The sequence below is a fragment of the Blennius ocellaris genome, assembly GCF_963422515.1.
Source record: "Blennius ocellaris genome assembly, chromosome: 9".
Classification (NCBI taxonomy): Eukaryota; Metazoa; Chordata; class Actinopteri; order Blenniiformes; family Blenniidae; genus Blennius; species Blennius ocellaris.
In genome coordinates, this window is record NC_137658.1 from 5,962,370 (window position 1) to 5,986,137 (window position 23,768).

At 42.9% G+C, this 23,768-nt stretch overlaps 1 protein-coding gene across 1 annotated transcript in view; it reads left to right on the forward strand.

The window, feature by feature from the left end:
* The window catches only part of mrpl11 (mitochondrial ribosomal protein L11), a 56,522-nt gene that overhangs the window by 10,023 nt on the left and 22,731 nt on the right, over window positions 1–23,768 (forward strand). Inside the window, exon 2 of the mRNA XM_080502031.1 lies at window positions 14,265–14,444. Within this exon, the coding sequence (XP_080358157.1) occupies window positions 14,322–14,444 (123 nt within the window). The 5' untranslated portion in view covers window positions 14,265–14,321. The remainder of the gene's footprint in view (window positions 1–14,264; window positions 14,445–23,768) is intronic.

Sequence of the window (23,768 nt, forward strand, 5' to 3'; positions counted from 1 at the left end):
AAAGATGTGCTTGACGAGCAATAAGTTCAGCCGTTACGTTTGAAAGAAAATCAGAACCACAGGAACGAGTTCATCTGTTCCAGTTGTGGGTTTTTCCGCTGTCGTGGAGAAGAGATGCGGCGCCATATCATTGATTCCTCTTTGAAAATGAAACCACACATTCATAAAAGCAGAATTATTTCATTCTCTCTTGTTTGTTCTGCTTCCGTTATAATGGGTTTTCTTACAAATGATCAAACGTCGATATAATGGAGTCGAAACCTTTTTTTCTCATTCACCAGAAAATGAATTTACAAGATGACACATGAAACACATTCTGGCTCCAATATGTGCTGATGTCTCACTCCTTCTCACTCCACTACTATTATCAGCCGTTACATTTACAGTGTGGTTTACTTGTCGGTTTATCAGCAGGATTATAGAGAACCTATTCAGGCTTTTCCTGGCAATGAAAATTGTTTCTATAAAGACGAAGGAACGGCACTCAAGATGTATTCCCCTCCATTAATGTTGAAGAAGTTATTGGAACGCGTTGGAACTTCTCCCTTCAGCCAAGTTATGTGGAAATTGTCGTGACGGGCGGCTATATTTTCCTGCCATGATCACGGTGTCTCGGTGTAAATTATATTAAATTAAATGTGGGCAGCGAGCACCGCGGCAGCTGTCGCTCTGTGCAGGTTTGATTTCCAAACGCTTGAATTGAAAGTGGTTCCTTATTGTTCTAATGGAGTGATCATATGCCTGTTTCTTTTTTTCTTTTTTTTTTTCAAGTTCACGTGTTGCCTACTTTTCATTTTCTTTTATTGCGCTGCCAGAGCGCACCGGTTATGTAAGAGGACTCCCTCCACGCCGTTTTAAACCCGTCGTCGGCTTGAGCAGTGCCGTGGCGCGGCTGTCTGACTATTTCTCCAATTTGTCAGCAATGGTAGTCATTCATGTCGGTTTCATACTTCTCCATCACTCTGAAGGAACTTTCTTTTATTTTTACACACTCCTTCACTGACATTGAAAGAGACGAGTTGATTAGATCTCGGTCCTTGTTAACTAATGTCTCCATCGCTTCGGGAAACCGTATACCTTTTAGCTTCTAACGCGAGTCTTCAGGAAAAAAAATAAACATGCTTGTCAACTAAATGCCATTTATGAATTCAGCTGCTGATGGTTTAAAGGTGTTTTTTTTCCGAGTTCGATTGCAAACATTTTCCCGTTTTAAATTCTCTCTGCTTCCCTGCTTACGTCTGCCACGGATGTTGTGTTTTCAGTGTGATTTATCTATTTAGCTGGATCACAGTAAAACTAGAAGGCTGCACTTTATGAAAGACACTGGAGAGGTGACGCATGGGCCAAGGAAGAAACCATTACGTTTTAGAGAACAGCCACAAATTATTGTGTCTGTGTTGGCAACGGCTGTGGGACACACGTATTATGTTTTCAGGTTGTCTGTCCCATTTTTGTTGAAACGATATCACCAGAAGGCCTTGAAGGAATTTATTTTTATATATATGTGTGTGTGTGGCACACATCATTAATCTTCCGGCTTTATCTAGACAAACATCGCCTGTGCCTGGAGCCGAGCGCAGCTGACATGGTGAGAAAGGAGAAGAACACCTCGGACAGCACCAGCCTGTCACGGGGCAAACACTGAGGCAATCAAACACATTTATATTCACACTACTGGGCAATGTTGGAGCCTGGAATTGATGAAATGAGCCGAATTACCTGGACAGAAGTCACACAGGCACACGGACGGCGTGGAAACCTGAGAAAACTCGTGTCGGACAATTCGGCTGAAGATCAGCTGATTTAGTTTTGGTGGTAAAAGATCAAAGTCTCTCTGTGAGTCGAACGTGGTCTCATTTTAATAAAATCATCCTTCCAAGACCATGTGAATTTAATACCTTTTATTATATTCCTCAGCAGTTCTCACGACATTTGATAAGCGAGGCTGAACAGACCTTAAAGGGTCATTTTATACAGCTTTTCAACACTTTCTCTTTGATCTCGTAGGCCCAGTAATGTTGTATTCGAAGTTTATCGCCCACAAATCCAGCTTTTCCTTGATTTTCATCCATTTGAATATCGGATCAGATGAGCTACATTCAGAATCTGCTGTGTCTGTGTGAGCTGGACTGGCTCCGCCCACACATGCCCATCTTGGGAAGAGGAGGAAGTACTTCAAAGGGAGGGCCTGATTGGGATTGGCTAAACTCCCGATGACACTATTTAGGGTTTGATTTCTGATTGGCTGGTTGGAGCAACACATTTTTTTAAAACCGAAACAAGCGAGGGAGAGAGAGAGAGAGGACACACTTTCTTCTCTTCTGGGACGATTATTACCAACTGTAACTTTGCTGGTTGGCCCGAAGAAGTAATTGTAGTTTTTAACTTTCATTAAGACAGTCGTGCATCAAATTCCAGGTAAAGCCAGTGAAGTTCACTGATGCAGCCTGTTGGAGAAAAAAAAAAAGGGTCTCTTCTACATCTAAACACATTTCTGTCTGTCAGTTAGTTGGGAAAGTGTACGTGTTGGTTTTAGTGGAAGATTTGCACGCCAGAGGATTTGATGATTGGCCCTAATGGTGATTGTTACTCATTGTAAACCTGCAGTGACACTGGGTTCCATTAACTTGAGCTCTGCATTGTTGATCAAACAAAACCGCTCATCTGTAGTTTTCCCTCATTCGGTTGCTAATCAACCTTATATTTTGCTCCCTTTGCAGCCTCCTCTGTGCATTTGTTGTTGTTGTTGGGTTTATTTTGCAAAACCTGTGCTTGAAATGAACCGCAGGTCAAAAAAAAGTTGGCTTGGATTGTTCCACTCCTATAATATGGAGTTTTGGATGTTGGACTAAGCGGTTCCGTCGACCCACACAGACGCACACGTTCTCACCTGGAAGCTCCTCATTACAGCGCAGTTTGAGTCCGAACGGCTCCACCAGGTTTCTCCCCGGAACTCACCTGAGCCGGGATAATGAGGACTGCTGTGCTCAAATGAAGACTGAAGCTCTTGTTTTCTGCTGCCTTAACCTGCAGGTCGGCGCTGTGCCTTGATAGCAGACAGTGTTTTCTTAACACCACTCTGGCGATCAGCGGGGAAACGACAAACCGTAGGAAAGATTTAAATTCAATGAACCTTGTTAAGAAGCCCCTTTTTATCTCCGTTTTTATTTCCACCAGAGGCTTTAGCTGTAAACCATAAAGCATGCTGTGCGGTGTAAACATTGGCCGGTGTTATGTAGTATCCAGCAGATGTTTTACAAGTGTTTTTGTTTTTTTTTCACATTTCAAACACAACATTATGGCAGATGGAGATCAGTTGAGCTTTATGCCTCTTTTTATATTTATTTGGAGAGTAAAAGAAACCAAATACCGAAAAAAAAAAAAAACACAAAACAGGGTCTCTCGGGGCGTCTGATGAATAATTTGGCTGAATCAAATGACTTTCTGCACCATCGGCGAAGTGTGAGCTTTTAAAGTGGTAATATCGTCAACAGATTCTGTTTGTTTTTTTTTGTTGTTGTTTTTTTTCCTTAAACAAAACTGCTCATTGAGAACTTGACCTGAAACAGCTGCTGCTGCCATTTGCTGATGTTGTAGCTGAAAACGAGACCTGCATCCAAATCACATAGTTCTCGGTGAAACTGTGAAGTCATGAGTTGTTTTTGTCTTGAGATAAACAGCCGGGTGAGGAGTTCAGGTGGGCGAGACTTGCGGGCTCGGATCCGAGCCGTACCGGGTCGGGCGAGTTCTTATTTTTTTTTTCCTCCGGTCTTGAGGGATCATTCAGACTCTACTTTACTTCTCCGTTCTATTTGACTGGCCTTTAGCACTTGGCATTCGCAATCAATAGCTTCAGGGCCGGTGTTGGATGTGATGAATACTAATCAGGCGGAACGGCGTGTGACTGGCTCCCGATAACTTTATATCTGGCGCTACCTCTTGATCATATCGGGAGAAGCTCACGAGCCTCAGTCCGGCGGGTTTGTTCTGTTTGGTCACAGTCTCAATATCATCGATTGCGGTTCGTCTGTGGCTCGTAGCTCATCGCCCGGTGCCATTTGAAGCGCCGCCACCGCATCCCAGAAGTTCCCTGCTTGCCAGTGCAGCTCCTCCATGTGCAGTTTATTATGCTGTTAACAGAGTTTTGGTGGCTTTATATATCCAAGGGCGGCGATCACTTATTGTGGCACTAATGGAATCCAAACCTTTTGCACAGATGGGCAGAAACACGAAATTGCTATTTGAATTTGATTAACATTGTGCGTTTTCACATTTCTGCTTTGGCGTTCCGAGGGCATCGAGTCGTCTCCAAGGTTTCGTCTGTGTGTATTTTCCATCATCGCGCTGCAGGGTCGCGGTGTCGTGACGGAAAGAGTGAAACGCCTTTCATTGTAACGTAAAGGTGAACACAACCACGGGCTGGAAGGCCGGTTTAAGACTCGGATCAAAGTCATTGTCAGAGCTGGTTAAAGTATCTACAAGGTTAAAAAAAAATTCTCTCTGTAATTTCAAAGAATCCTGAGTCATGGGTTGTGCATGGAAAAAGACTCTGTCAGGGTTTATATGTTTAAATAGAAAGAAAGCGAAGCCTTTCTTTTCTGTTGAGACCAGACTGAGAATTCATCCGTTCCCTTCAGTCTGTGTGAGAACTGCACCCTCGGGGAGGCAAATATAAAGTGATAGATCACACGTTTCCTAACTAACCAAGGGGAGAGGCTCGCGAGAGTAAATTTAATCTGTCAAATGAAATCGTCCTAATTAGGGTGCCGGGAATTATCAGCCGAGCTGCAGACGCCCCCCCCGTTATCGCCAAAAAACACGCAAACCAGCAGGAACGCCGCGCAACGGGGACGAAACGCAGAAAGATTAAGACGCACCAGTTCAAACGCAAGGGTCATCGATACGAATAAAATCCTCAGCAGGCGATATTAAAATGCAAGAAAACATGTAGTTTAGCTGATGTGGTGTTCATTAGTTTTTAATTAGTTTGTTTACATGCCGACGTCGGCTGATTAGCACTAACCACAGTGTAATAACGCGTCTGGTGTTTCAGACCAAAGCACTGGAAGTCTTGAAATTCAGTTGAAGATTATTTACTGTCAGCGTGTGGCGAGGATGAATATTTTACGTGCCAAATTTCTCAACTCTGAATCATTCCCAGTCAATTTGTCCAGCATTAAGCCGCTTGTCATATTTCTGTCAAGATGATCAGGAAATGCTTTTTTTTTTTTCAATGCTGATGTCTTCATTTCAGTGGACTGATAATTTTTGCAAATCTCACAGAAATTAAATAATTCAGTGAATTTAAATTTTCTTTTTTTTCTGCCCCTTGTACATGCTCAGTTATTTTTTTTAAATTTATTTATTTATTTTTTCTCGCCAGCTGCTACAACTCTCTCTCTCCTCCCAAAAAAAGATTGTTAAGTTGATCTCTGACTCTAAAAGATGGATGTCACACTCATTTCGGTTCAGGGGGCCGGTTTCAGCCCGGCTCGCCCAACGGGGCCAGTAAAATACAGCAAAATCACGAGGTTTTATCTGAAAGAAGTATTTCTTACAATATTCAGACTATATATTTTTCTCCTCATAAAATCTGACATAAGCAAAATGAAATTTCGAACTCGTTTTCACTGTGATATTTTTCCCAGTGAGGAAGTATCTGGTGTTTACTGCTGCATTATAGATGACAGACGGATTTAAAAAAAGAAAAAAACAAGTTTACCTCTGCTTTCTCAGCCATAAATAACTTCCATTGTTACTTAATGTTTGTTTTTTTTCTAATCTACACTAACGTACACCTTGCTAATTACAGATATTAACATACATCCACACATACACATAAGCAGAACATACTAATAGCCAAACAAATGTAAATACAATGTTCTCTAAGAGTTTGCTGATTAAATGAACGTAGAATCACAAAGCTTCAATATCTTCCTAATAAACAGTTTGTCTATATTCCTATTGTCTCCCTCTTTACTTGTGAGGTGGTTGCATTCGAACTACAGTGAGATATAAAATCTGACAAATATCCTGCGCTGCAATATCAAGACGGCTCGTTTCAAACATATAAATGTCAGCCTCCCGGAGGAACGGGCAGAGACGATCCGCAGGGTCATCAGGATCCGCCGTGACAACATTCTGTGTCAGTTTCTCTGGCGGAAGCGTCGTATTTCATAAAAACGAGTACAAACCCGGCGGCGGCGCTGCATCAAGTCAGGATATCAGAGGTCTTTAGGTCTTTTCTGAGGGCCGTGATGGATTTTCTCCTGCCGAATGTCACGTCGGTCCAGCTGATCTCTGTCGGGACGGTTCTCTCCAAACTAGAAATGTCAGCCTTGGGGGGGGGGACACAACGCAGTGACTGAGAATTCAACATTTGGGCTCCAACAGTGTCTTTTTAAAGGACGCGCACAACATTTAAATGAGGGGAAAGCGAGATGTCCAACCTGCCAGTTTGTTGACGTGTGGGTCAAAGACAAAAACCTTTAAAAGATTATAATTTCTACTCTGTAACTGTAAATTGACGTTTCGTTGTCGCACTTGTACGTATTCGTGGTTACAGCGACAGGACAGTAAAAATGAAAACAAACAGACTCAGAAAGTCTTTCTATGCGAGAGCTATTACTGCACTCAACAATGTTTGACTGGTGCTGGTTTCCCTTTTTATGAACTTTTTTATCTATTGAGTTATTTATATTGTCTTACTTTTATCAGCACATTCTTTTCTATTTGATATATTTTATATTTTTTTATAAAGAGGCACTTTAAAGGGGACTGAACTTTACAATTTCGTTGTACGGAGTTTCAATGACAAAGACATTCTATTCTATTCTATTCTATTCTATTCTAAAACAGGCACAACACAGTTCTTTTTGAACAGACGAGCACTTTCTTTTTCAGGTCGACTTTCATCTCTCAGTTCCAATTATTGACTCTCTTTCTTTCTTCTCTCTTTTTTTTTTTTAACTCTCCCTCTCAGGTTCCTTCCTCTTTTTCTTGTCGCTCTCCTTCCTCTCTCTCTCTTTTTTTCTTTCTTTCATTTCACGGCGGCCTCTTCCTTCAAGGCGGCGATGTCTAAGTTCACTTTCTCCCCATTGTGTTTACTTCTCTTTCGTGTTCAGGATCTTTGTCCAGCGGTCGGAGTTTCATGATGATTCCTTCCTTTTCCTTTTAACTGCGTCGTAATCTTTGCAAATTCGCTCTCCGGAGTTAGTTTAATTTGGGCGGGCTTGTGTTCATTTTGCAGTGTTTTCATTCTCTCACCTCAGACGCTTCCTTCTCTCTAATGTCTCGTCGTTTGGTCCTTTTGTTTAACGTGAGCAGAGGTTTTTCTCATTCGAGAGCTGACACACTTTACTACACATGCCTTTTTCTGCTGGTTCCACCACCTTTCTTTCTCAGGTTTAGATTTTAAGGTCCTCGTGAGGGTCTGCATTTCCCCGGACCGGTCATCCTGCTGGAACTCTGCACCCCCCTGATTTTCTCGGATCGACTTTTTAGCTGCTACATTTTTCAACCCTTTTTTCTCCCCTCCTCAGTTCAGATCTTCATTTCACAGATGCGATTATTGGCATCTTTGTCCTTTTCATTCAACTCCTTTCTAAGGTTTATGGCCTCAATATCAGCATTTTTTAGGGCCTCTTTCAGAGCTTTGACTTCAGAAAGGAGCTGGCGTACTTTTCTTCAGGGCTTCTTTGTACTTTATTTCTCCATTTTAGCAACATAATTATTTATCCCTGCTCTGACAAAACGTGAATGTCTTTTCATCCAGATACTTTCTGTATTATCTGCTCCTGGTCTTTTTTGTTTTTGTTTCAGATAGACGTCAGCTTTTGACCTCAAGACACTTTGATTGATTGAATTCTCGCTGTTTATGTGACATAGTTTTCATCTCGGGATCGTCTTCTGTGCTGTGACCATGTTGTCATTGGTTACCATGGCAACTGCTGACTGTTTTTATTCCCTTCTTGTATCCAAATCGACACAAACGGAAGTTGCAGGAATCATGACACCTTTTGTGCATGTTTATTAAAAGTCGTAGATAGTATTTCATAACACGTTACATTTTTCTACAAATTATAGTAATTTTATAGATATGAATGATGCCGGATGGGATGTTTCTTGGGTTACAGATAAAATGGAAAGCCAGCGGCTCGCTCTTTTCATAACATCAACTTTCCGCATGCTACAGCAACCTCCGTCCCCCAGTTCCTTGCACTGCAGAGTCTTAAATAGCACATATGTATGTTAGTAGTGCATTATTGGCGAGCATTAGTCAGAGATCTGGTGAGCAGGCGACCCCGGCGGCCTTCTGAGGCACCGAGGTGCTGCCGACAATAACAACTCGTCCGCCTAAATGTGCTGCTGTGAAAATTATACAAAAGCGTCACTTTCCGGCTGACATGCGCTCCCACCTTGATAAGATAATTCCATTTGAGTCCCCCATCTATCTAATGCGTCTGTGTTACTGGGAAGAGTTTAACTTCGTTTTCTTGACTCTTTCCGTTTCTAATTGCGCCGAGACGCGGAGACGAGATGGCAGATAATGATAACGCAACGAAAGTTATTGAACCAGTTTTGATTGTGTGTTGTTGCAGGTACAATGCCTTATCCCGCCGAGAAATTAATTACTCCTCAGCTTTCATTTCGTCCGGCTGCAGCTAAAAGCTTGTGGAGAGAATATTTCCAGAACACCGGTGCGCGATCATTTAAACCCTGCAAACAAGAAAAGGCTCTAAAAAAAGGTCGTTTGTCCACTATGTCAGGTGATTTTATAGAATTTCAATATGTGTGACCTTGACTTGTTAATAAATAGCGGCAAATAGCCTTGTTGATGTCAGCCACAGGTCGTTGTGTCTTTTTAATGAGAACTAAAGTGAACCTAATTGCCCAAACAACAAACAGCGGTGGGTGCAATTAGGCCGACATTTTTTTTTTTTTTTTAGATGGCAAACTTATTCATTTCTTTAATCAAAGTCAGCTTTATCCTTGAAATGCATTCAGCTGTAATTACGCAACGCACAACAAAATATGCCGTTACTGTCCTGTGACAACCTTCAGAAACCTCTGCAGCATGATGATGAAAAGCTGTTAAAATGTAATGTTTGTGGGGGGGGTTTTTTTCAGATAATCTTCTCACAACAGTCTCTGTAGACCGGCACATTATCACGACAAGTGTGATTTTTTTATTTTTTTTTCTGTCTCTTTCTGCTACTTCCCTCACGTTTGCTCTGGTTTATTGGCATGTTTACCTCGGTCTGAGACTCTCCTTCCATCACTGATCGTTTATTTGACAGAAAGCAGGGAAGCATGAAACGGCCCACATTTTTGTGGAAATGGAGGTTGTAGAAACGGCTGTGCGATAAGGCAAAAATGGGGGGGAGCACAATATATGTTTTTTATTTCCAGGATCGCTCAACATCAGTATTCATCATATGTATTTATTTTGCTGATACTGTCAGAAGACCTTTCTGACTCCAGCATAAAAGAAACGGGAAGTTCAATTTTTTTTTTTTTTTTTTTTTTAACCTTTGGATAAATGTTTCCTTTCAGGCTTTCACAACAGTGAATAATTTGCATTTTCACGTTAGAAAAACAGCCGAATTCAAAGAGCGGCTGGGACACTAATGGTAAAAAATTACTACTCAAATGAATGACAAATTATACAGTTTTTCTAATTTATTTAGAACCGGTTCGTCAATAAAACCTGACCATGTGACATGTTTTAGTCACTTTAGCTGAGTGTTTAGATATATAGTTTAAGATTTCCATAGAGCATCTCATAAATGATGTCCATAAGACTTCTATCAAAAAGATAATTTATCTAACAAGCCATTTAAATAGCCATTTATTTTTATGCAATGAACAGTGAGGTGAGTGTGGCGTCCAGAAAACACAGTGAAAGCTTTTGCTTTTCGTAATCAACATTATTTCATTGTGATGCGGTGTTATGTAGTCTTTTGTATTTGGTAATTTCTGGATTTATTGGTCAGAAACGACTGAATCTGATGAGGAAACAATGTGAAACACTAAAGGCGATCACACACTGGGCATTTTGGGGCTATTTTAGTGAAAATATGGGCAAATGTGATTTCTTTCTAAATGGGGAACTTCATTTCAGCCTCGCCTTCTTAAAAATATATAAACATGAGCTTTCAAGTTTTCATCAATAACAATACCCATTTATTTATAAAAAGACAGAATGATAATTAAGGAGCCTTCTGAAGTGACGACACAGGATAAAGTCTTTTATTTTGGAGAACATACTGTAAGTCTGAGCTGTTCTGTGACTGGATGATATTAAATACAAGCCAAATTGCGAGAACGCCACGGCAATAGTGATAAGCAATAGTAACACCAGCATAATGATGCTCGGAATCGGTTTTATGGTGATGAACCAAATTGTTTCTGTCAATATTAAATGATGGAGGTCCCAAGACTGACCCTTGTGGCACGCCATTAACGTCACATAAATGGCCTGAGGATGAGCCATAGACGCAAACTAACTGTTTTTCAGTGAGGTAGATAATTATTAAGGCAATCCAGCAGGTTGCTCGGATGATTATTATTAGTTATCTGATGCCGTCAGGTCATCCTGATCCTTCCCACCATTTAACTCCTTTTGCTAAGATATCAGAAGCATCCTCTCGTGACTTTTTAGCTTGAAAATGTCAAATCTACCAGAAAGAAGGGAAATAGAGCTTTGCCCTCATATACTGGCCTGCAGGACGACTGGCATTCTGACGACCTCCGCCATGTGTTTGTAACGTGCTTCTCAGTACCATCCAAGATACTCAGCGATATTGGAAAAAATGGACAGATGGTAAAAGTTGAAGCTATGATGGAGGAAGGAGGGCAGAGGAAGTCACTCACTTGCACAGACTCTGACAATTCTACAGCCATTAAATCAAATTAAATTCAGTTGGCTCCAGACTGAAAGAATTAGCTGGAACAAGAAACATGAACTTTTCACACTTGCCCTTTCCTCTGTACACAGAGTTTCTAATAAACATGGTATATAATTAAAAAAAAAAAAAGTTTTTTTTTTTTAAAACGAGTGGAAAAAATCCGGGTCCCTATCTGTGTTAAATGCTTAACTTGGACTGTCCAACCATTCCCAGATGCAGGGTTCAGCTCAGCAGCTGAACTTCTTCAGTTGCAGCCACAAAACATCCGAAGAGCCTCCACATGTAGGTCACTGGCCACCGTGAAGATGCTCCAGTCTCAGTGGAAAACATGAATTTTCTCTGGCCTTCTTGGCCCAGCCCACGTTATTACAATTTTTTATTATTATTAATATATTCTTAAAATGGTATCTTATTTATATTTTTTATCATTGGGCCAGTGGTTAATGCCCTCACCTCACAGTGCAAAAGGCTGCAGGCCTTTTTCCTCTACATACTCCGGTTTTCCTCCCTCAGTCTAAAAACCTGCATGTGAGGTCAGTTGGTGACTTTAAATTTCTCAAAGGCGTGAGTGTGTGTGATTGAGTGTGTGTCTCTCTGTTTGCTTCTGCGATTCATACGTCTATTAATTTTTATTGCGCAGTTGTGTTTCCGCCATATGTGTGGTTTTACATCATTTGCCTGGTCCCGGGTTAAACGGCTCATCAATTAATGGCGGTGGTCTCGCCACATCTCGCAGTGGAACTGCTTCTACGACCGGCAGGAAACGAACTTGACGCAGGTGTTGCACACAAATGATGGTAAATGGATTTAATTTGTCCACTGGATTTAGCGGCCCTGGAAGCACTTAACGTTGTTGGTCACATTCACCCATTGACACACCAATGGAAGTGAAATTCCCCCCCCCCCCCCCGCCGCCGTATGATGTTTATTTTGCATGAAGCAGCCGTAATCACCCCTGATTCAGTGGAGCTTTACATTGCGCAGTCAAAACTTGATGTTGTACCCAAGTTTACGAGCATCATTTCGCACAGAGCTGCGCGTAATGAACTTATGAGGTGGTGGAAATCACACGGCCTCCGAGAGGCTCAAGGGAACAACTGTGCAAACAAGATATGAATTTAACTTGAAACGACAGGGGGAAAGAAAGGGGGGGGGGGGGGGCGGCGGCGCTCGTCTCGCAGCTGTATTTCCACTCGCCTCACCTTTCTCTTATTAGGCGGCGACGGGAGAACGCGGTTTGTGGCGCGTCATTCATCAGGCACGTTTTTAACAAAGTGCTTTCACGCCGTAGCTCTTTCGCGGGCCCAAACAAATTGCTCTTCCCACGCACGCCGCGTTATCCGCCGCGCCGTCGCCAGTAATTGCCGTAGGAATGTAATATTCGGGCCTTAAAGAGCGGCTCAAAATTGTTCCCGTTTCCCTTTCAAATCACGACGGCTTTGATTTGATTATTCTCAGCCAAACATTAACCCAGCTCTGATTGAGGCTTATTGTGCTTCTTTGAACTGTGTTTTCCACTGCGACGCCTCTAATGCGCCCCCCCTCCTCCTCCTCCTCCTCCCCCACCCCTTCTCCACCCCACCCCTCCACCCCCAGTGTAAATTCAGCGGCGTGAATAGAGCGCTGTCAGCGTGCGGTTGTGACGCCTTATGTAGGTCAATTCTTCAGCGTTCACCACTTGGCCTTGTGATGAGTGATTTCATTTTGCGAGGGAACCGCAGTTTTATTATTCGTCCTCCCAACACAGATTGCGGTGCATTAAAGCATGAAGTTGCCATTTCCCCAGTTGCGGAGCCGTTGGTCTCTCTGCCCCAAATTGGAATTAAACCCAATATTTAATGCTGGTCCTAACGGTTTGCCCCCCTCGTTACAGAACTCTAGTTAAGCCCCGGCTCGCTGCTCGTGCAGTATTCAGTAGTCATTTCACTGGCTTGTATTTTTTATTGCACTTATAGCTTTTTTTTTTTTTTTTTTTTTTTAACCTCTGGCTGTAGTTTTTTTTCGTTATTTAGCTTATCTGGTCAGCTCAGCTCCTTGAGTCTCTCTGTCGTCGTTTGACAACAGAAGAGGCTTTCCTCGCGTCACATTGAACGCATACTGGAGTCGGCGTCTCTCCACGGCTCCAGAAGCGATCTGACTGGCAACGCAATTTTTCCTACAATGCAGGGGGCTGAGCGCCGTCAGGTGCGCAGTGTGAAAGTGACCTCCGGAAAGCAGCGGCGTGTGAGAGTTACGTGGCGAAGGCGGCTATTGAGAGAATCCCAGATAAATGGAATGTATTTAAGGCCTCTTTCATGCAGTATGCGAATCACCTTAATGCCCTTACAAATATTGCCTCACGGTGGCTGCACTTTAACGGCGGCTGGATAATCAGCAGTCCAGATAGAATCACAACTTTTCTTTGGGAGCGGCTTCTCCCCTGTTTGTTGCTCTAAAGCAGCGTGAGGTCCCATATATCTTTCTGCTACTGTCTCTTCTGTTGATCTAATTGGATACCCTCTGTTGCCTACAATGAATCATTGCTGGACCTCTTCTCTCCCCCCTCAAGTACTTATTTTTTATTGAATGCTGGGTTCCCCTGAATCACGGGCCTCAACTTTAAAACTTGCATTTGTCCCTTGGCTCTGGCATTGATCTTTTTTTTTTTTTTTTCCTTCTGCTTTACAGCTGTGTCAGTACCACTTTTATTCCAGCAGAGGATTATAGACCCTGCTTTTTATGTCCTCTGTCTCCCCGGAGAAAGGCCAGGAGTTCAGGCTTTTCTCTCCACTTCACTAATTGACTCCTAATTTTGGCAAATGCGTTTCGAGGTGGAGCGAAAAGTCTGACCCCCTCTTTGTGTTTATATGTGCGGGAGGTATTCTCATCCTTCCCCACCTCGCGTGTCAATATTGTCGCTCGTCTCTTCTCTGCCCTTGACTCTTGACCTCCACCGAGGCGGCGGCGGCGGCATCGCCGCTGCGGCACACGTAGTTTACCTGTGACACTTCCCAGGCTGAAGCGAGGCGACGGAGGCGTTTTGGCATGCATCCCGCGATGTCTGCAAGAGAAGTGTAAATCCCCAAAGTTCCCCGGCTCCTCAGTGTGGTAAGCGTCTCACCCGGGCTGCTGATCCACCTCCAGGAAAGTGGTTGTTGCTGAGCCGATTGGAGGGCGAAGGTTTTTTTTTTTTTTTTTTTTTTTTAATTACTCGCCCGCCGCAGAATGGAAAGGCACCGATTTTTGCCTGCGGGTATCGGTATCGACTTGAGCGCATGATGTTTTAATGAGCCCGGCGTGGGAATGATCCGTTGCAGTTGCATATGCGCAAAAAAGGGCTAATTTGTTTGTTTTTTCCCCCCTCTGTGTTTTCAGTGGATGGATTCTCAGTTGACTCGGAGGCAGATTTGAAGGCTTTCCACACCGACAAGGATGTCAAAGATCTCCAAAGCCGCCAAGGCCGTGAAGAAAGTCGACACTGGGAATGTAATCCGGGCGATCGTCAGGTCGGGACAGGCCGCCCCCGGACCGCCGCTCGGGCCGATCCTGGGACAGGTAAAACCGCTCTCCGATCCACTTCCCGGTCCATCTGTTCGCTCCGAGTAATCACGAGCATTAACTTAATTGCAGGAGCGGCGCTTCATTCGGTCAGCTGATCTTCTGCACAACAGTTGTCATTAACCGGGGGGACAAGCCGATCCGTCCCCCATTTTCACTTCGCCAAATCACGGTGCTGCCGCTCCCATCTCCTCCTCTTTCATGTTGCCATTTTTAATTTTTTTTTTTATTCTCGTCGCACCGCCGCATTGTGCCGCTTGGATGCCACACACACACACACTGCCTCAGTCTGCAGCCATTTGGTGGAGACCCTCACGCCTCCGCCTTCGGCACTTGTCCTGCACAGGCGAGCTGATGAAGTGGGACTGAACTTGTTTGTGAAGTGTTTTGTCTTGTACACTTCCTGTTGCCTCAGTTGCTCCAGAGAGACAGACAAGGTAGTCTTGTTTTTTTATAATTGCTCGGGGATACACCACTCCAACTGTAAAAAAAAAAAAAAAAATTACCTCTAGTGCCAATTCCAAGTGGAGAAATTTATGTATTGGCGGCTTCAATAATAAAATAACTCGGCAGTCCTCGAGCGATGAGCAATGAACACCGTGGCGTGAGGGGACGGGAGAAGCAGCGGCTGAGTTATAGCGTTTTGCGCTCTTAAGTAAAATCATTCCTCACTAACTCAGCTATTGAATGCTGATGCTTTGGTAATTAACCTCGCCGCTGTTTCTGATCACATAAGTGCATTGTTTTAAAGCTTTCTTGTGAAATTTGTCTTTTATTTTACGCCATAAAGGCTGCAATCTGCTCCAGCCTTTTTAATGGCCTTTTTCAGCCATTAAAGTTTGATTGTCTTTTTGCAAGATTGAGTGAAAGCAACAGTGTGGGTTGCTCGGTACATACTAATGATCCTGTTGGCCTCTTTAATGGACACTGCGCATCGGCCCGGGACGCCGTTGTACACTTGGAAAGCCAATCAATTCTCGCAGATAATCCATCTCCGGGACTTAATGACGACGCTCGGACAGTCGGGGGGGAAAAACTGAGTACAACGAGCAGAGGACAGGCGCCACACTTTTTATCAACAACATAATTAGTCAAATATTGCAACGATTTCATATTTCTCTCACCTAGCAATCACTTTATCAGTACTTTTTAGAGACATTGTTGCCAGCCGAGGAATACAAAATCGGTTAATTGCTGAAAACCTCATCAACTGGTTTGTCTCCTTTTTTAAATGCGTTTCTCTGCACGTATCTACTTTGTGTCCGTCTCACCTTTTTAAGGCTGCATCCATCCCGCAGAGATGTGCCTCTTATTGATTCAGGTCTAATTATTTTCTTAATTACCTAAACTCTTGTGGAAAAAAAAAAAAAGGTTATTAAAATGAAGAGGGGAAAAAAATCCAACCAAACATTTTTAATTACTCCTTTTGTTGTTATTGCAAATAAACTGTTCTCTGAGAAGGGAGAAGGCCGTAGTTCGATTCCAAATGCGGGACTTTTCTGTGAGCAGTTGGCGAGTTTTCCTTGCGTGCGCTGGTTTTCTGCAGCTTCCTGGTCGTTTCCGTGCAGGTGAAAGATTTCAGCTCATCCCCGAGTTAAATAAAGCGCTGGGTAGATGGATGAAACCTGCAAATTCGGACATAAGTGCTTTAATCATCTCATTTGGCACGTCGGCTCCAATTGCAGTTGCCAGGTCTTTCTCCCTAATCGACCGTTCAATTATGAAACTGAAAGTTTTTAGTTTTATTATGAATACTTCTGTCCAAAGTTCTCCAGCGTCTTCCCGATCCGGCTCTTTTCCTTACCGTGTTACGAAACGGTAAAATACAAATGGGCTGATGCTTTCTTTTATCCAGCGTCTGCACTTGGAAAGATCAATCTTTGAACATTTATGGCCCCAGTTTTAACAAATCCATGCAGATTATTTACTCCTGAGGGAACTCATAATTTTTAACTGGTTTGATGATTCAGTTATTTTAGCTTCCATTCAGGAGGAAACCAGTCTTCGTCACGTACGTCCATATGTGGCTTCTCAACGTCAACACTGGTTGAGTGATCTCTTTGTATAGCCGTCAGTGAGTTTCATGCATGACGAACATAAAAGGGGGGGGAAAAAAAATAGAAAGTATAGTAGATGAGAGGGGGACCTGACTCTGGAGACGAGGTGCTTGTTGAAAGTGAAGCGTGCGTGAAAAGATGAGTAGAACCGTCGGATGCTTCTCTATAGGAGAGGAACATCGACGGCACATCAGAGACACAGACGCTCCGCCGCTCAGTCGTATTTAAGGGAAGTGCTTCAAGTCCTAAAAACCTTAAAAACATCTCCAAAGAGTCCATTTTCAATTACCTGCGGTGTATTTCAGAAAGTGCACGCATATACTTGACAACAGAAGGAAGTAAAAGTATCTTCTTTTTTTTTTTTTTGTACTTGACATCAGATTAATAAAATATTTTTCATCACACATCATTTTCGTTAAACAAAAAAAGATAAATAAATAAAAGGCTGTCATCATATTTAAAGCTTTTCTGTTTATTGGCCCACAGTCTATTGAGGATTAAATATGTGTAGACAAGTACAAATATTAAAGCTTTGAGTTGTTTTTTTTTTTTTTTTCTCATTTCAAATATAGTTCCTCTTTTTAAATTTATTACACATTGTCATGTTTTTACTAATAAATCTGGCTGTATGTGCATGAAGAAGATTCACAGTGAAAAACACTGAACAACAACAACAATGGACTGTTTTCAAATGTCATTGTTGGGATGTTTCGTGACAATATGATGGTATTTAGAGTCTTCTGGTCTTTATATCAGTCAGTCCACGTGTTGCTGCGTCCTTGAAGACACATGTTACCTTTGGCTTCTGAGTGTATGTAAATAGAGGTTTTTTTTTAACACGGCTGAAACAGGAAACACGTGTTCTGTAGTTGATGCGCCACTAATGTTATCATGTTCAAACTCAATCCACATTTTTGGACGTTTCTATTGTGCTGGCATTGCATGAACTTATTCTCCTTTTAAAACTCATTAAAATGACAGATCGCATAATTTTCTGACCAAATATTGATTGAATTTCTGTCAAAATAGTGTCGGGACACTTTGGATCTCATTAAAGATTAAGTCTTGTTTAGTGTCACTGCAAATAAAACTGATATTCTTAAGAAGCTGCAGTTGTTTTGATCCCAGTAAAACAGCACAAAATTTTATAAAAAAAGAAGAAGAAGAAGAAGACTCGGTACAAAGACATAATTAAGATCATGAAATGTTTACTGGTTCTTCAGTGATAGACTACATGGACTTTTGCTCCTTGTGGTTTTTTTTGTTGTTTTTTTCCCCCTTCACTCGCTGCATCATGTGTATTAGGGCGAAGTGGGATAGCTTTGCAGGCAACACGTCCCACGCATCATAAAATTCGGTGATTAACCACTCGGTGTTAGAAATCAGAGTACATTTATTTGAAACATCAAAGCAATGAAGAGGTTTCATCATTGCAAGTCTGCTTTCATATTTCTCAAATTCTTTTTTTCACGAAAAAGTACCAAAACACTAAGTGGAATATAGAAGATAACTCTTCACTGTCTTTGTGGGCCGACAGAGAAATAATTTCAGATAAGCGAAAGAAATGTTAAGAATGAAGTGCTTAAAAATCCATTCGTGGTTACCTTTAACGGCGCCGAAGATTCCGACGGTGGCGACTGATGAACACGGCTGAGCGTTTTGCAGCAAAAAGGTCAGAATGAATGTCGGCCGGCCGTCCACTTCTCTGCCTGTGAGAGCAGTTAGCAGAATGTGCTCTGCTGCCGTGGCTCTGAAATGGTGAATAAATTGTTTCAGGCGTCGCGTTCCCTCTAAAGTGACTCGTTTCACTGTCGGAATACGATCCGTACAGTCCCAATAACGCTCTCAGAAGCGGTGTGATTGAATTATTTTGTCCTCTTTCAAGTTGCCAGCGGGCGGCGAAAGCCTTGTGATTAAACAATTCTGAAGCACAGTGTGATTTACCTGGTGGTGATCGGCTTAATCAGCATTGTTTGCACTCACCTGGCGGGGGCTTGGATTCATTGGCTTTTCATTTATATGTAAAAGTCCTGTTCCTGTAGAGGAGGTTTTTTTTTTTTTAAAGCAACAGCTCAACTGAAAACTACCTTGAAATAAGCAGAACACACCAAAAAACAAACCCTAACATTATGACCATCTGTCATAACGTCGTCCGTCCACCTTCCACTGTCCAGCTCCGACGCTTATGTTGCCCAATTTCGCACTTTTGGCAGTGGACAGGGTTGGAATGGAGACCCTGACCTGCCACATTGCAGCCTCCTCAACAACAAACAGTGATGCTCTTGTGTGTTCTCACACACAGTTTGATCAACAGTAACTTGTCTGCTGGATTTCCCCCCCGGGGGGGTGAGCAAGCATTCCCTCTTAACTTGCATCTCTGAGCTCCGGCAGCCCGTGAGCCTGTCACCAGTTAATGGCTTTTCCTTCCTTGGGACACGGTCGGTTTATAGATGGATAGAAAGGCCCCGAAAATCAGACTCGCTGTGAATCAAGAGCTCAAACTATACCACTGTTGCAGCTCCGACACATTTTCTCTTGAGGACAAGATGCCCACCTGCCGCCTGATGCATCTCGCCCGCCAACGGGGGCCACAATGAAAATGTAATCAGTATAATTTACTGCCGGCGTTCAGAACGTTATGGTGATCGGTACATGTCCACGTTCGCAGGTAATGATTATTACGGAATGTTGTCTGTATCATCTGGGGCTCTGTAACCTTTACAACCAGCAGAGTTGCAAAACACATCTAACCTTTATAACCGAAGACGATTCAAAAACCCTCCACATATAGCGACTTTGTCGTTTTCATATAACTGATGAACTATTATTAAAAAAAAATTTCCCCATTACTATTTTTAGCGATTGCCATTGTTACATGCTTTCTCTCCACACATCAATTATACGGGTATACAGGTGCCTTTATTCCTCACATACTTTTATTTTTCTTTATTTATCCATGGTGAGTTCACCGAGTCCTTTACCACAAACAGTGGAAAACTGTTTGCGGGATGTGTTGCATACTTTTGTTTACGAAATACACACACACATATATATATATATATTTCAAGCGTCACATTTGTCACCTTGAACTGCAAGCCGAGAGCCTCTTTTAAAGATTGTTTCCTGTGCAAAACAAAATCAGAAATATTTACATGTATTTTTGCGAAAGCTGCAGGGAGCCGCCGCAGAGGCGCGCGTGACTCCAGCGCTGCGGGGTTTCCCACCCCCGGTATAGAATCGTAAGTTCGTTTAATGAGTCTTGTTTATGTTTATTTCTGTTTTCTGCCTCCAATGGAAAAAAGGTGACTTTGGAGAGTCTTTCCAGTACCGAGTGAAAAATTGTGCACGCAGATGTGATTCCGCCCACTGAAATCCACTCAGGACAGTTTTGTCCGACAATAAAGCGACGCATCTCTGCTTTAATCTCGTCCCATTTCAGCGTCTTTTCTTCCCGCTCCAAAAATGCAGAAGCCAAGAATTAAAGCGCTGCCAAGTGAAGAGACTGTAATAACCCAATTTTACCGTCTGTGCACTGTTTGCCAGTTAGATGTATAATTGATTTCAAGATTTTTTTATTTTTTTATTTATTTTTACTCATCCGCATTTAAAGCGCAGCTAATTCTTCCCCCCCCTCTCTCTCCGACCCCCCCACCGAATTCCCTCTGAGACGAAGTGAAATTTCAAAACTCACTCCGACTGTCACTCAACACTGCAACTCCAAAAGGTCACCGAGCCTTTTTCCCTCCTGTTTGCCGCATCCGCAGCCATTTATGCTCTTCAAAGGTTAATTGAAAATGAACCCTCTTGGCTTTTTTTTTTTTTTTTAAACCTCACCTGGCACAAGATGAGACCGAGTACAGCTCAAAGCTCCGTCAAACTAAATCACGGCTCCTCGTTCGCACGGCGAGCCAACCAACCGGGTTCATAAAACCTAAAACAATGCCAGTCGTGAATTATTAAACATTTCTTCCACCCCTCACAGTCCGTAAACTCTGCCACGGTGACACGAGTGCTGAAGCGTCGACATCAATGGGAGACTGTAGTGTTTGTGCTTGTTCCTCCTCACAGATGCGGTTTCCTCTCCCAGCGGCGCTCCGCTTCCAATTTGATCATTCTGGAGAATGTGGGTTTTTTTTTTGGTTTTTTTAAAATCTCAAAACGCACACTGGGGTTTTTTTTGTTGTTTTTTTTAGATGCCTTATGGGGAAAATGCATTGATTTACATGCATTTTCTGCCGATTTACTCTAAACTCAGCTGTAACTACCGCTTGCTGAGCGTTAAACCACACCGTAATCTAATCATAAACATGGCTGCACACTTTACAGTTATCAACGTCTGGACAAGAATGGAGTTCCGCTTGAAACAGTATCTCTGCGGAGCTTTTCTATCTATGTAGGGCAGCCCAGCCTTAACTATGAAATCAATCATCAGTGTAACTTTAGCCGTAAAAGTAACATTTTGACCCTTCAACAAAAAAAAAAAAAAGCATTTTGGGGCTTTGCATTTTGATTTCACGCCCCATAAATGTAGTGCGCCATCACTTTTTGGGAAATGTATGACAAGAGGCTTTACCGACCTCAACGAGTACACTGTGGTCTTTACTGCCTGGAGCTGCGTAAATGGCCCCTTTTCACCTTTTGGAAACTTGTTCCTCCAGTCAAAATACTCGGTTTGAGTGAGAGGCATGTTAAGTATTGTGTGCAAGACACCGCTGAAGATATTTTATATGGAAATGGTTTTTGTTTTCCCGCCCCCACTTCGAGACTTGCATTTTTTTTCCTGAGTGCCACACTTGATTTAACGTCTGAAATGTTCTTTTTAGCGTCTCCAGCTATGATTGCACAGTTTTGTCTTCCAACATAAGTGCAAACATTTAAGACAATCATCACTTGTTTAAGGCTAGAATATAGCGCCACAGTCTCCTGCAGGCTTCTTTATTTAAATTTGGATGATGCAGTGTTGGAAAATACTAATAGCCACTCACTTACTCTCCGAACCCCCGGCGACATTTTTAAATTGCACTTTTGTCAAGACCAAGAGTCCAAAACATATTTCAGGTGTTGTGGTTAAGTACAGGAATATATTCTCAAGTACTCTGCTGAAGTTTAAGGCAACGGGGGGGCTTGTACTTTTTCTCAAAGTTCCAATTTTTATAAAACTTGTTCTGCACTCCATCTCAGAGTGTAGTTTTCTTTATCAAAAAGCCTTTTTGCAGATTCAGCCATCTTATTTTTGTCTGTGAATAAATTCAGACTTCTCCCGATCAAGTTGAATTCATTTGGCAGTTAAAGTGTCATTTTTACTTATTCTATGTAAGTTGACCTTGGCTGACCTGAAAGGCACCTCCAAATTAAACTTATCATTATTATTATTTTTACCAGCTGCAACAGTGCTAATTGCTCAAACATGATGCGTTATTAATTCAGATGCAGTAATGCCTCATATTAACTTACTTACTTACTATTCATCCCCACACTTTAAAGTATTTCTATCTACGCCAGTGATCAGCCAAACGCCACCACTTCTTTTCTATCTTCTAAATGGAAAAGACTTTCTTCCCAAGTCGAAGCTGTCCACAGTTTTCAGGGGTTTACCTCATCTTGTTTCGATTTACCATGTTTCCGAGGACCAGGTGGATGTCGCCACGGCCCTCGGGGGAAATGATTTAGCATGCGTTTTGTCTCCACTATTGCATCGCATATCATAAGAGTTTCTGAGTCTTTTGCATCATTTCGTTCTCTTGGATGACACTTTGAAGTTCCCTACGGAAGCGACCGTGCTGATGGCATCTGCTATGATGAATGATTCAGACGTCTGTCTGTTGAATGTGACTTTCTGCCAGACTAGGTGGGTGCGAGCTGGTAGGTATACTGTAGCTGTCGCCACGTCGGGGGTGGGGGGGGGGGGGTTGTAACCAAGTGCTTGCCCAAGCACAACACAGCCATATGTTTATGGGAAGGTGCCTCCTGTTTGGGACGTCGTCGTCGGGGCAACGTATCGTGTGTGTTTGCCTCTCGCCTCCCGTGTGCTCCCGTCAGGCTCACGGTAAAACAAATGGCAGCCGGCAGCCACTCCGCTTCAGGCAGTGGCCCCGGCCCTTTAATCTCAGCCACCTCGCCTCACTTTTTTTTTTCTCCCCCGTCTCCGACTAACCACCTCTGACGGGTGGAAGTGCAGAGAGGTAGGCTGCCTGTCGGCCGGGGGGGCAAATTTAAACAAACGAGAGGAATAAAAGGAGGGACGGGAGACAAAAAAAAAGGCAAACCGACAGCTTTAGGTACAGGAGAATAATTACAGGCCAGAGTGAAATTAGCACAGGCGAGTGGAGGAGAACAATGGGGAATCGTGGTGGAGGAAAGCGGAAGACGAAAGCAAATAAGGAGGTTACGGGAGTCGGCGGGAGAAAATGCTGAGCGTTGCATCTGGAGCTTAACAGGTGTAACAAATTCCAGCAGGTAGTCATTTGCAGAGGCTGCTGCCTGTGCCGTCGCTGCTTTTAGTATAATAGAAATATGAGAAGTTGCCCAACAGGGAGCGCATCCAGAATTCATGTGTTTGAAATGTAGAGTGAGCAAAGAAGACGGAGATGAAAAGGAGGAGGGTAGGCGAGAGCTGGATGCCGTCTACTACACTGGTTTATCCCTCTGTGGTTTCTCCTCAAGTTTCCCCAAAACCGGAGAGGAATCCCCGACAGAAACTTTTCAAATTAATTTCTTTCTCCGTTGAAGACGAGGCATTAGTCTCAATACGTCCTGTACATACAGCCGGTAAATCAGGCATAAAGCAGCCAGAATAACCACTTGCAATTTGACAAATCGCCTCAATTTCAATTAATAGGACCATTAAAGCTCGGGAGACAGGCCGACGGGTGCATTCACTGCCACCGTGAGCAGAGAGCCCATTCACTCTGAAAAATATCACACGCTTACTAGTAACTCTTGACGTAGACGCCCCCCGTCGCATCGCAGGACCGTTTTCCTTTATCCAGCTTTTAAGAGCAGACAAACACAGCGGCATGCTCAAGGATTACCGTGAGAGGATCTGAGCTGATGCGGCCGCTGGCATAATTGTGATAAATGACAGCCTTTCGTCAGCGTGCCGGTCCATGAAACAAAGTGCGTGCTTTTCTGCCTTGAAGATGTTGAGTTACAACTCGCATCACCAGCAGCTTGAGCAAAACAGAAAAAAACATGCAATGCGACTGCAGAGAGTTGGCTGATTGACTTTAATACAGTGCTGGTTTGAGGAGACAGGAAAAAAAGA